General features: G+C 39.8%; 1 protein-coding gene and 1 long non-coding RNA gene across 5 annotated transcripts in view; one reads left to right on the top strand and one right to left on the bottom strand.

Annotated features, from left to right (window-relative positions):
• The window catches only part of NLRC4 (NLR family CARD domain containing 4), a 38888-nt gene that overhangs the window by 8912 nt on the left and 16050 nt on the right, over nucleotides 1–13926 (top strand). The window contains exons 4-8 of one of the 4 annotated variants that reach the window (XR_003001384.1): nucleotides 790–2784; nucleotides 8050–8142; nucleotides 8295–8494; nucleotides 10781–10873; nucleotides 11992–12128. Coding sequence is in view for 3 of the 4 variants with exons in the window: in XM_024732074.1 (XP_024587842.1) it covers nucleotides 790–2784; nucleotides 8050–8142; nucleotides 8295–8465; nucleotides 10781–10873; nucleotides 11992–12159 (2520 nt within the window). In the remaining variant the exon portion in view is untranslated. Of the gene's footprint in view, nucleotides 1–789; nucleotides 2785–8049; nucleotides 8143–8294; nucleotides 8495–10780; nucleotides 10874–11991; nucleotides 12160–13926 lie in introns of those variants that run through there. The other 3 variants (XM_024732074.1, XM_024732079.1, XM_024732087.1) reach the window with 3 other exon arrangements.
• LOC112391025 (uncharacterized) lies at nucleotides 2402–12955 on the bottom strand. The gene is made up of 3 exons (XR_003001387.1): nucleotides 12733–12955; nucleotides 3447–3614; nucleotides 2402–2533 (listed from the first exon to the last, which is right to left on the bottom strand). It is a non-coding gene; the product is annotated as an uncharacterized LOC112391025 (long non-coding RNA).

Here is a 13926-nt window from a genome sequence, read left to right as displayed (position 1 = left end):
AGAGCCTCTGCTCTCCTCCCTCCAATGCTCTCATATCACTGGGCATTGGGCTTTGGTTATGTTGAGGAAAAGCTCAGACACTCTCAGGAAAACAAAACAAAACAAAAAACTCCCACTAGGTCACTTGATGGTGAAGCCAAATAAGTAACTCCAGGGTAAGCGAATAAATGATTTAGCACAGGCTGACCTCAGAATCAAACTGGACAGTGAAGGCACTTAAGAAGCCAATGCAGTAGTGCGGTAGTAGTTGTCAACATTCCTTAGTCTGATGAGGACCATCTGTGGACAAGTGGCCCCCAGACTACCTACTCTGTAATCCAAGCACCATGGTAAAGAGAGCCTGACTGACTAAAGAAGGATGATTCTGCTTTTCATGAAATATTAGTTTTTCTTTCTTTAAATTAGTCAATTCTTTCCTGGCAGATTTTAATCAAGGTTAAGGCTTGATTGGCTGAAAGTTACCCCTGACCATCATTCTCAACCATATCCCCACTATTCTCATGCACTTTCCTTAACCCAAACTCTGGCTCCTCTCCTTTCCAATCAGCTGCTACAAAATTTGGTGGTGGAAAGGAAGAAACACAAGGCAAAAGGGCAAGTAGGGTAAAGGGTAACAGGGAAAGGCAGGAGTAAATATTTGGAACGCTTTCTGCCAGCTCAGAACTGGGGAAGGAAAAGAAAGTCACCAAGGGAAGATTCTCAGCCTCACTCCTCCTTCCTCCTCCTGAACTCTAGGTTCTGGGGAGACACAGAATTGGATCCTCTTCAATTTCACCTCTTCTCTAACAGGTCTTTTTTATCAGATGTCAGAAGAAGACTTAGATGGTTTGGCTCAGGATTTAAAGGACTTATACCATACCCCATCTTTTCTGAACTACTATCCACTGGGTGAAGATATTGACATTATTTTTAATTTGAAAAGCACCTTCACAGAACCGGTTCTATGGAGGAAGGACCAACACCATCACCGTCTGGAGCAGCTGACCCTGAGTGGCCTGCTGGACACTCTTCAGAGCCCCTGCATCATCGAAGGGGAACCGGGCAAAGGGAAGTCCACTCTGCTGCAGCGAATCGCCATGCTCTGGGCCTCTGGAGAGTGCCAGGCTCTGACCAAGTTCAAATTAGTTTTATTTCTCCGTCTGAGCAGGGCCCAGGGTGGACTCTTCGAAACCCTGTGTGACCAACTCTTGGATATACCTGACACAATCAGGAAGCAGACTTTCATGGCCATGCTACTGAAGCTACGGCAGAGGGTTCTTTTTCTCCTTGATGGCTACAATGAATTCAAGGCCCAGAACTGCCCAGAAATCGAAGCCCTAATAAAGGAAAACCACCGCTTCAAGAATATGGTCATCGTCACCACCACCACGGAGTGCCTGAGGTACATCAGGCAGTTTGGTGCGCTGATTGCCGAGGTGGGGGACATGACCGAGGACAGTGCCCAGGCTCTCATCCGGGAAGTGCTGATAAAGGAGCTCGCTGAAGGCTTGTTGCTCCAAATTCAGAAATCCAGGTGCTTGAGGAATCTGATGAAGACCCCTCTCTTTGTGGTCATCACTTGTGCAATCCAGATGGGGGAAAGTGAGTTCCACTCTAACACACAAACCACACTGTTCTGTGCTTTCTACGATCTGCTAGTAAATAAAAACAAGCACAAACGTAAAGGGGTGGCTCCAAGTGAGGTCACTCGGAGCCTGGACCACTGTGGAGACCTAGCTCTGGAGGGCGTGTTCTCCCACAGGTTTGATTTTGAACCGGATGACTTGTCCAGTGTGAACGAGGATGTTCTGCTGACAACGGGACTCCTCTGTAAATACACAGCTCAACGGTTCAAGCCGAAGTATAAGTTCTTTCATAAATCATTCCAGGAGTACACAGCAGGACGCAGACTCAGCAGTTTATTGACGTCTGAAGAGCCAGCAGAGGTGACCAAGGGGAACAGCCACTTGCAGAAGATGGTTTCCATTTCAGACATTACATCCAAGTACAGCAACCTGCTCCTGTATACGTGTGGGTCATCTGCCGAAGCCACCCGGACTGTTCTGAAACACCTGGCATCAGTGTATCAACATGGCAGCCTCGGTGGGCTTTTAGTCACCAAGAGGCCTCTCTGGAGGCAGGAATCTATGCAAAATGTGAAAAGCACCACTGTGCAAGAAACTCTGAAAGCCATAAACATCAACTCCTTTACAGAGTGTGGCATCAACTTATTCTGTGAGAGTATATCCACATCAGACCTGAGAGAAGAATTTGAAGCTTTCTTTCATGGTAAAAGCCTACATATCAACTCAGAGCACATCCCTGATTACTTATTTGACTTCTTTGAAAACTTGCCTAATTGTGCAAGTGCTCTGGACTTTGTTAAACTAGACCTGTATGGGGGAGCTGTGGCTTCGCGGGATAAGACCACAGAAGACGCAAGCAGGGTCCACATGCAAGAGTCCTCAGGAACCTACATTCCCAGCAGGGCTGTGTCTTTGTTCTTCAACTGGAAGCAGGAATTCAAGACATTGGAGGTTACACTCCGGGATTTCTGCAAGTTGAATAAGCAAGATATCAAATACCTAGGGAAAATATTCAGCTCTGCTACAAGCCTCAGGTTGTACATTAAGAGGTGTGCCGGCGTGGCTGGAAGCCTCAGTTCGGTCCTCAGCACCTGTAAGAACATTCACTCCATCATAGTGGAAGCCAGTCCCCTCACCTTAGAAGACGAGCGGCATATCACATCTGTGACAAACCTGCACACCTTAAGTATTCACAACCTAGAGATTCAACAGCTACCAGGTATTGTAAACATTAGCAGTTTAAGCTATAATTAAACCTGGCTAGTTACTGTGGAAATATTAGATATCTATTATTTGTTTTGCTTGAAATTTTCTAATAGTTTCTACTAGTGTCAGGACTTGGAAGGGAAGTGGAAGGGCTTGGGAGAGACTTCCATGTCGGGGGAAGGCTGTCAGACTGGGAGGCCCTAGGAAGGATTCCCAGAGCTGAAGCTCTGTAGTCTGACTGAATAGCTATGTAGTATATATATGGTAAAGTGTGTGTTTGTATGTTTGTCTGTGTTTGTATACAGTAGGTTAAGCTTGTCTTCTGTGAACCCTCCCTCTTGTCAGCATCTCTGTCTTTATCCAACATTCACTGCTTTCCCACCAAATAGCACCCCTCCTTCTTTGAAGTCTGGGAGGAAATCCAACCATAAACTAATCACCTGCAGAAGCTGGTGGCTAACTGTGTCACTAGATTCTCATCTAGGAAATTGCAGCACATCCAGCCCCAGCCCCACCCCAAGTATCATTCACTTTGAAGGAAGATTCTGGGAACAGTTTTCGTCGAACATGAAGAAATTCCAGACTTCAGACACATACATGTGGGGTCAATCTTTCTAGGTAAAGGGGAGTTTTCCCCAGATTCACAATAACACTAAAGGTGAGTGTCTCCCTTACCTGTGTAGTCCAGCCACACCTGTGTAGATCAGTCCTGTTGCCCAGAGCAGGGGCTGCTGAGTTCTGTGAAGCTATGGGCCGGCAGGAGCCTTGTTCTATGTGACTGTAATCTGATATTCATTTTCATCCACAAGTGGCTTCCCATTAGGCTCTGCCTCACTTGTCACCCTGTAGAGGACATTTTCTATCATTTTAAGAATCTAGAACCTTTTGTACAGATAAGCTTTGCAACATCCCACTCAATGCAGGAAGGCCTTCTGTAAGATTCTGGATAGTCATTCAGACTTTATTAGACTACTTTCTGTTAGGAGGCTTACCATCTCCTCTTGATGGCCATTCGTTTGTGCTGATATTGCAAACCAGTCACTTACATGCTGAATTTGACCTACATATAATTAAAAATTTTCTTTTTAATGTTTGCCAATATTTTGTTCTTAATATTTTAAATTTATTTTTGAGTAATATATTTACATGGTCCAATTTATAAAACAATCTATGATGAAAAGTCTCCTTCCGTTCTCTCTCCCCTAGCTATGACTCTTCTCCCTAAAGGAGTTGCCACCATTTTGAAATTGGGAAATATCATGTGAAAATACAGGTTTCTCATTCCTCTTGAAAATTATAGATTTGACAACTGCAGTAGGTAACAACTGGCTAGAGCTTCATGATCTGCTCCTACACTCTTTGGAAAGACACATAATCTCCAGTTGGGCACAAAGCCCATCTGTTCTACTTCTTATAATAACATCATCTCCCTGGCCCTCTTTGACATTTGAGTTTGCAATCAGCACTTATTTTTTCTTATAGCTAGAATCTAGTCACTACTGAAAGACATGTCGGTTATTTCCAGTTTGGGCAATTATAGATAGAACTACTATAAACATTCTTATGAAAGTTTTTAATGTGAAAATAAGTTTTCAATTCACTTGGGTAAATATGTAGGATTAGCGTTGCTGAGCCATGTGACAAGTGCTTGTTTAACTTTTTAGGAAACTTCCAAACTATTTTCCACTTTGTACATTTTACATTTTCAGTAGCAATACATGAGAATTTTAGTTGCTCTGCATTCTCACTTAATGCTAAGCATTTAGTATTTCTGTTTTCCTCTTTTTGTCATTTTACAATAAGAAAAAAAAACAGACAATACCAAGTGCTGATGAGGATGTGGAGCAACTGGAACTCTGTGTATGGTGTTATATCATCAGAGTTGGCTAATAAAAGTTGAAAATTCTTCATGTGCTTGTTTGCAACTTAGTGAAATGTCTCTTCAAGTTTTTACCCATTTTTAAAAAAGTATTTATTTATATTTTTATTTTGGCTGTGCCAGGTCTTAGTTGCAGCACGTGGGATCTTTGTTGTGGCATGTGGGATCTTTAGTTGTGGCATGCAGGCTCTTAGTTGCAGCATGCAGACTTCTTAGTTGTGGCTTGTGGACTCTTAGTTGTGGCATGCATGCAGGATCTAGTTCGCTGACCAGGGATCGAACCTGGGCCCCCTGCATTGGGAGCATGGAGTCTTACCCACTGGGCCACCAGGGAAGTTCCTACCCATTTTTAATTGGGTCAATTTGTTTTCTTAATGTTGAGTTTTACGTGTTTTTTAAAAAATATATTCACGATACAAGTCCTTTGTGAGATAAGTGATTTGAAAATATTTTCTCCCAATCTGTAGCTAGTCTTTTCATTCTTTAACAGTGTCTTTCATAGAACAAAAGTTTTACATTTTGTTGCTGTCCATTTTTTTTCTTTATAAATCATGCTTTTGAATTAATTCTTCTTTTGAAAGAATTCTTTGCATAACCCCAGGTCATGATGATTTTTTTCCTATATTTTCTTTTAAAGTTTTATGTTTTACATTTAGATCTATGATCCATTTTGAGTTAACATTTGTGTAAGGTGTGAAGTTTAGATCAAGGTTCATTTTTCTTCCCTATGGATATCCAGTTGTTCTGTTTATTGAAATGACTATTCTTTCATGTTTGAATAGCTTTTATATCTTTGCCCAAATTTTTTGGCTATAGTTGTATGGGTGTATTTCTGGATACTATTTTCCATTGATCTTTCATTTGTCAATACCCTTGTCTATCCCTTGCCAATACTACATTGTCTTAGTAACTTTTACTTTATAGTAAGTCATAAAATTGGGTAGTGTTATTTCTCCAACTTTCTTCTTCTTTTTCAATATAATTTTAAAATATTCTAGTTCCTTTGTCCTTCCATATAAATTTTAGAGTCACATTTTTTTTTTTTTTTTGGCTGCATCGCACGGCCTGTGGGATCTTAGTTCCCCAACCAGGGATTGAACCTGAGCCCTTAGCAGTGAAATCACAGAGTCCTAACCATTGGACTGCCAGGAAATTCCCAAGAATCACATTGTTTATATCGTCAAAAACTCTTCTTGGGATCTTGGTTGGAATTACATTAAATCTATAGAACAATTTAGGGAGAATTGACATTGTTATTATGTTGAATCTATGACCATGGTTTCTCTTTCCATTTGTTTAGATTTTCCTTGATTTCTTTTTTCACCATTTTGTACTTTTCATCATGTTGATTGTGTATATGTTTTTTAGATTTATACCTGTTTCATTCTTTTGGAGCTATTGTAAATGGTAATTTAAAAAAAATTTGTTTACCAATTATTTATTGCTACTACAGAAATACAGTTGATTTTTGTGTGTTGATCTTGTACTCTATACCTTTGATAAACTTATTTCATGTCCCTTCCAAAAAGATTATTTTCATTTCTTCCTTTCCAATTTTGTATTCCTTTAATTTATTCATTTTTTAAAATAAATTTATTTAGTTACCTTTGGCTGCGTTGGGTCTTTGTTGCTGCGCACGGGCTTTCTCTAGTTGCAGTGAGCAGGGGCTACTGTTTGTTGTGGTGTGCAGACTTCTCATTGCGATGGCTTCTCTTGTTGTGGAGCACAGGTTCTAGGTGCGCAGGCGGGCTCTAGAGTGCAGGCTCAGTAGTTGTGGTGCACAGGTTTAGTTGCTCTGCAGCATGTGGGATCTTCCCAGACCAGGGATCGAACCCATGTCCCCTGCATTGGCAGGCAGATTCTTAACCACTGCGCCACCAGGGAAGTCCCTGTATTCCTTTTATTTCATTTTCTTGCCTTACTGCACTGATTATGACTTGCAGTATAGTGTTGAAAAGGAGAGGTGAAAGTGAACATCCTCCCTTGTTCCTGATCCTAGGGAGTAAGCATTCAGACTTTCACCATGAAGTGTGATGCTAACTGTAGTTTTTTTGAAGGTGCCTTTTATCAGGTTGGGAAAGTTTCCTTCTATTCCTAGGTTGCTGAGGATTTTTATCATGAATCGTTATTGGATTGTATCAACAATTTTTGCTGTATCAATTTATATGATCATGTAGTTTTTCTTCCTTAGACTGTTAATATAGTGAAGTACATGGATTGATTTCCAAATATCAAAACAGTCCTGCATTCCCTGTATGAAGCTCACTTGGTGGTAGTATAATATTCTTTTTATATATGGCTGGACTCCTTGGTAATATTTTGTTGAGGATTTCATAAGTGATATTGGTTTGAAGTTTTCTTTTGTTTTATTCCTTTAGTCTGGGTTTCAGATTGGTTAATGGTAGTGTCATAAAATGAGTTGGGAAGTGTTGTCTGCATTTCTGTTTCCTGGAAATGATTGTGTAGAATTGGTGTTATTTCTTCTTTGAAAGTTTGGTAGAATTTTCAAGTCAAACTATCTGCCTGCAGCTTTCCTTTTTGGAAAATTTTAAACTACAAATTCAATTTCCTTAGTTATACACGACTATTCAGGTTACTTATGTAATGTTGGGTAAATTTTACTAGTTTGTGCCTTTCAAGAAATTGTGCAATTTTGTCTATGTTGTCAAATTTATGCATGTAGATTTGTTCATATTATTCTCTATCCTTTTAACATCTGTGATTTCTGTAATGATATCTTCTCTTTCATTTCTGATATTGGTAATTTGTTATTCCTCATTTTTTGTCAGTCTTGCTAGAAATTTATCAAGTTTATTGATCTTTTTAAAGATATAACTTTTAATTTCCATTGATTTTTCCCTATTGTTTCTGTTTGTGATTTGTCATTGATTTCTGCCCTTATCTTTATTATTTTATTGCTTTGTCTTGCATTGGGTTTATTTTGCTCTTCTCTCTCTAGTTTCTGAAGTAGTAAGCTTAGGTTGTTGATTTGAAAACTTTCCTTATTTCTAATATAAGCATTCAATGCTCTAAACCTCCCTTTAAGTAACTGTTAACTGGAGATTTTGATATATTTTAATTTCTGTATTTTTCAAAATATTATCTAATTTTCCTTGAGACTTCTTGTTTGATCCATCATGCTTGTTTAGAAGTGTGTTGTTTAACATCCAACTGTTTGGAGATTTCCCAGTTATCTGTTATTGTTTTCCATTGTAATTCCATTATATTTTTAAAACATGTTTTTAGCTAAGGAAGATCTCCATCTCTCACCAAAAAAAAATATTTTCGTGTCAATTTTATGAGCATTTCTTGCCCATAGTGACAACTAAAATCTTTTGATTGGTAATAGAAATATAGTAAATGACAGCTGAACATAGTCCAATCCCTTTTCTTTGGCAGGTGGTCTGACTGACAGCTTAGGTAATTTGAAGAACCTTATGAAGCTCATACTGGATAATATTAAGATGAATGAGGAAGATGCTATAAAACTAGGTCAGATTTTTGTTTTCTCTAATATATTTACTAATACAAGTTTGATAATAAGAACAGCTAAGACGCTTTAACACTGGCTGTGTCTATACAAGGCAAGGATGCCTTTATGTACTTGGTGTCTTAATACATTTCCTTTCCTTTTTTTTTTGCAGCTGAAGGTCTGACAAATCTGAAAAAGATGTGTTTACTTCGTTTGACCCACTTGTCTGATATAGGGGAGGGAATGGATTACATAGTCAAGTCTCTGTCAGCTGAACCCTGTGACCTTAAAGAAATCCAATTAGTCTCCTGCTGCCTGTCAGGAAATGCTGTGAAAACCCTAGGTAACTGCTGCCTGCATTATGAAAACAGTGTAAGAAAACATGCGATATTTTCATACTAAGGCATGCTAAGTCTCTCAAATGGAAATTTAATTTTTAGGGAAACTGGAAAAGATAATAAAGACTTCTAGGTAATATCTAACTTGTTTTTAATGACCTTCTTCATGACTGGAATGAAAATTTATTATGGATGAATAATAGGAGAAAATTTCAGGATAATTGAAGATGTTGTCATTTTAAGAAAAGGTAAAGAGGAAGAAAATAAGAAATAGGTGCTTGAAGCTTGGCACATATTCTGTTATATAATAACTGCTTAATAAAAATTTGGATGAATGGATAAAGAAGTGATTGAGAAGCAGAGAGAGAAGGATTTCCTTAAATGTTTTCAGGCTTTCCAAAGCTTACCTATTGCCTGTTAAGAAGGAGTTAATGTGCATCAATGAGTTGAGTCTTTTGAGTTCTTAAAGTGTGCATATACCAAGTATGGAGAAACCTTTGCATATTTCTGGATAAACTAGATATGTTCGATTCAGATTATTTTTTAATTTAGATTTTGGTAAAAAAGATGGTCTAGCCTTTTAAAAACAGAATACACAACTGCTAGGAGTCTGTAAAGTTTCCTAAGGAAACTATTTATATGCCAACATAAACCAAAAGCTAGAGAAACCCAGGGTTAGAAAAGGCCAGATAAACAACGGAAAGCATGAGAATGATGACCATACTAGTTTACTTCTCTACTTGCTCTGCAGAGAGAAAGGCTTAGAACTGAAAATAGCAGCTGTACTCTTTTTAAGAGGAGTTCTGCAGGTTTTTTATTTTAAACCAAATCCCAGAAGATATTTTATTCTAAGAAAAAGGGTCATATGATTGCTTAAAATTAATAATAGTGGGCTTCCCTGGTGGCGCAGTGGTTGAGAGTCCGCCTGCCGATGCGGGGGACACGGGTTCGTGCCTGGGTCCGGGAAGATCCCACATGCCGCGGAGCAGCTGGACCCATGAGCCATGGCCGCTGAGCCTGCACGTCCGGAGCCTGTGCTCCGCAACAGGAGAAGCCACAACAGTGAGAGGCCCGCGTACCACAAAATAAATAAATAAATAATAGCTAACATTATAACAAGAGTATATATTCATTAAAAAATTGACTATTTTTTAAAGGAGATTTTTCTCATTATTCTTGATAGGAAAAACTTCAACTAGATTAAACAACCATGATAAATATCTGAAATGAAAAGAATTAAGCAGTGATCAGCTAGAGTGATAGCATTTTATGATTAATGTTTACATGTAATATAGTTTTCCAAATTTTAACCTCAGTATATTCGTGTCTTTGTCATTCTCACGGGCCCAGCCGCTCCGCGGCACGTGGGATCCTCCCACACCGGGGCACGAACCCGTGTCCCCCGCATCGGCAGGCGGACTCCCAACCACTGCGCCACCAGGGAAGCCCAAAATACATGTCTTGTAGATGGAGTTGGGTCTTGCTTTAAAAAAAAAATCTAGTCTTATTAATCTCTTTAACTGGAGTGTTTAATCCATTTACATTTAATGTAATTATTTATAGGACTAGATTCCATCAGTCATTTTGCTATTTGTTTTCTAGTTTTCTCATCCGTCTTTTTTTTTTTTTTTTGCAGTACACGGGCCTCTCACTGTTGTGGCCTCTCCCGTTGTGGAGCACAGGCTCCGGACGCGCAGGCTCTGTGGCATGTGGGATCTTCCCGGACCGGGGCACGAACCCGTGTCCCCTGCATCAGCAGGTGGACTCTCAACCACTGTGCCACCAGGGAAGCCCCTCATCTGTCTTTTTTTAATTTCTAAGTTTTTATTATTAGTATCACCACTATGACATTAACAAAATCATCTAAACTGAGTACACAAAGAACATCTCATCTCATCTGGTTTTTGTTCCTTTGTTTCTCCTTCATGATAGGGCATTTTAGAATCGTAAGCACCCTCACAGTTTATTTAGTTCACCTTCCTTATTCTAAAGATGAAGACACTGAGGCTTAGAGAAATGGAGTGACTTTACTAAAGTGACATAAAAACTATATTCCCGGATGCTTTAGGCTTTTTGTGAACTCAATTTTTTTAGTCAGAACTTAGAACAAGGAAATATCCATGCACTAGTCATAGTCGTGGCAATTGGGGGTTAAACCTATCCAGATACTTTTTGAAATAAATTAATTAATCAAGTCAAATAATGGTTTGTATACTATAAACAAAGAAAACAAGGACTCAGAATTCTTCTAAGGATTTTTTTAAATGCATTTATAGTTCCCTGAAAGTCTTGTTTTGGATTAAAAAATTTTTTTTTGCAGCTCAGAATCTTCACAACTTGGTCAAACTGAGCATTCTTGATTTATCTGAAAATCATCTGGAAAAGGATGGAAATGAAGCTCTTCGTGAACTAAGTAAGAATGACAATTTAGGGACTTCCCTGGTAGTCCAGTGGCTAAGACTCTGCACTTCCACTGCAGGGGGCGGTGCAGGTTCAATTCCTGGTCAGGGAACTAAGATCCCACATGCAGCACTGTGTGGCCAAAAAAAAAAAACCAAAACAAAATGAACTGACAACTTAGCCAAAATCAAATACTCAAATAGTCATCATTATCAGGTATTCAAATAGTCTTTTATCCACATATGCCTTACTAGATGGACCTTAAGTAAGTCATTTAGCCCTTCCTTAAACTGCCCTTGAGGAATACAGGCCCATGGTTTTTGAGTTACCAGTTTTCCCATACTCACTGCACCTGAGACTCCCACCTGCTTGTCTCCCTCTAGTGAGCTAGTGTCTGAGAGTAAGTGATATTGAAGACAAATCTGCTTAAGTTAGTGATAAGATTTTTTTTTAATTAATTTATTTTTGGCTGTGTTGGGTCTTCGTTGCTGTGCATGGGCTTTCTCTAGCTGCAGCGAGCGGGGGCCATGCTTTGTTGTGGTGTGCGGGCTTCTCATTGCAGTGGCTTTTCTTGTTGCGGAGCACAGGCTTCAGTAGTTGTAGCACGTGGGCTCAGCAGTTGTGGCTCATGAGCTCTAGAGCACAGGCTCAGTAGTTGTGGAGCACAGGCCCAGCTGCTCCGCGGCATGTGGGATCTTCCCGGACCAGGGCTTGAACCTGCGTCCCCTGCACCAGCAGGATTCTTAACCACTGCGCCACCAAGGGAAGTCCCAGTGATAAGATTTTTAAGGTGTGATAATGCTACTGTGATTATGTTAGAACTAAAAAACCTGATACTTAACTGTCTGAGATTTGCTTCAAAATAATATAGAAGGGCAGGAATTTGATGACGATGAAGCAAGGTTGTCCATGATTCAGAGTCTGTTGAAAGCTGGCTTATTAGTACATATAATTTCATTATACTGTTCTGTATGTTTCTATATTCTTGAACACTTCCCGTAAAAATATTAACAAAAATCCCAAGTAGATCCTTATTGCACATTGAGCAGCCTGCAGAGATAAAAATCATTCCTTCTCCCACATCAATTTTGAGATGGATCCAATTCCTGAACTGCTCTCTGGTTCTTCAAGTTGACAGGCTGCACATCTTGGAACAGCTAAATGTGCTGATGCTGCCCTGGTGCAGTGATGAACGAGTCAGCTTGGACAGGCTGCTGGAGCAACTGAAGGGGGCCCCACAGCTCATCAAGCTTGGGCTGAGAAACTGGAGACTCACAGATGCAGAGGTTAGAATTCTAGGTAGGTATACGCACGGAGCCAAGAGAAAAGAAGTTAGCCCTCACAAAGTTCTTCAGCTGGCTTGCTCTATTTAGTTAGTTAGCATCTTTATTTATTTATTTGCCTCCTCTTTTTTATATAAATATATTGAAAGAGGGTTCATACATATTAAAGGGGTAAAATGATTGAAAACACTGGCCTGCCTTCAGGTTTTTAAGCATTTCACCTAACAATGTTAAAAGGAAAAACATTCACGTTATCTGACAAGGTGTATTGTGTTAGGAATTGCTCTTCTAGTCTTAACTGTCTGAAATTCAGCAATGCCCTTCCAATCTTGGGAAATATTTTTACGTCACTTGTTGGGTATTCAAAACATGTAAATGTAAGTGCAACTGTATGTAAATGGGGTCATGGAATATCTTTAAGTAGCTGTGATATAATCCAGGAACAAACAGAGATACATAAATGACTGAAGACAATGATAGTTTCAGGCAGTTGATGAAGGGTCTGCATGCTCTCTGTATTAGTTATCAATGTCTGTGTAAGATTACCCCAAAACTTAGTGGCTTAAAACAACTATAAACATTATCTCACGTTTTGGTGGGTCAGGAATTTGGAAGCAGCTTAGCTGGGTGGTTCTGGCTTAGGCTGTCATGACTGGGACTGCTGGAGACCTGCTTCCAAGGTGGTTCCTCATTTGGTTGGCAGGTTAATGCTGGCTGTTGGCTGGAGGCCTTAGTTTCTCATGCCTGGACCTCTCCATAGACTGCTTGCATGTCCTCATAACATGGCAGCTCACTTCCTCCAGAGCAAGAAATCCAAGGGAGAACCAATTAGAAGTTGCAGTATCTTTTATGACCTAGCCTTGGAAGACCATTTCTGGTCACCACTGCTGTGTCCTATGGGTTACCCAGGTCAGCCCAATCCACTGTCGGAGGGGACAACACAGAGGAGTGCATACTATGAGATGACAATTATTGGAGCCAACTTGAAGGCAGACTACCATATTACCTGAGGCAAAGGACTAGTGAAAACAGCCTTGACTGCCTTCATTTCCCTCATGGATTTTCTAGAATATATTCGTAGTATATATAACATAAAACTTACCATTTTTAAGTCTACAGTTTTGTGGCATTCACATTCTAATGCAACCACCATCACCATCCATCTCCAGAACTTTTTCATTCTCCCTGGCTGAAACTCTACCCATTAAAGACTAACACTCCTCTTAAAAACATTCTCTCTTAGATATACGTATGTCTTTAAGTCCTTATGCTGCCCAAAGGTTTTTTTCTTTAACATCTGTATTGGAGTATAATTGCTTTACAATGGTGTATTAGTTTCTGCTTTATAACAAAGTGAATCAGCTATACATATACATATATCCCCGTATCTCCTCCTTCTTGTGTCTCCCTCCCACCCTCCCTATCCCACCCCTCTAGGTGGTCACAAACCACTGAGCTGATCTCCCTGTGTTATGTGGCTGCTTCCCACTTGCTAACCATTTTACATTTGGTAGTGTATATATGTCCATGCCACTCTCTCACTTTGTCCCAGCTTACCCCTTCCCCCTCCCCGGGTCCTCAGGTTCATACTCTATGTCTGCGTCTTTATTCCTCTCCTGCCCCTAGGTTCTTCGGAACCTTTTTTTTTTTTTTTTAGATTCCATATATATATGCTAGCATACAGTATCTGATTTCTCTTTCTGACTTACTTCACTCTGTATGACAGTCTCTAGGTCCATCAACCTCACTACAAATAACTCAATTTTGCTTCCTTTTATGGCTG

This window comes from Neophocaena asiaeorientalis, unplaced genomic scaffold (assembly GCF_003031525.2).
Source record: "Neophocaena asiaeorientalis asiaeorientalis breed wild unplaced genomic scaffold, Neophocaena_asiaeorientalis_V1.1 scaffold18, whole genome shotgun sequence".
In the NCBI taxonomy this organism is placed as follows: Eukaryota; Metazoa; Chordata; class Mammalia; order Artiodactyla; family Phocoenidae; genus Neophocaena; species Neophocaena asiaeorientalis.
Note: the sequence above shows the minus strand (reverse complement) of the source record. Positions and strands in the feature narration are given on the sequence as shown.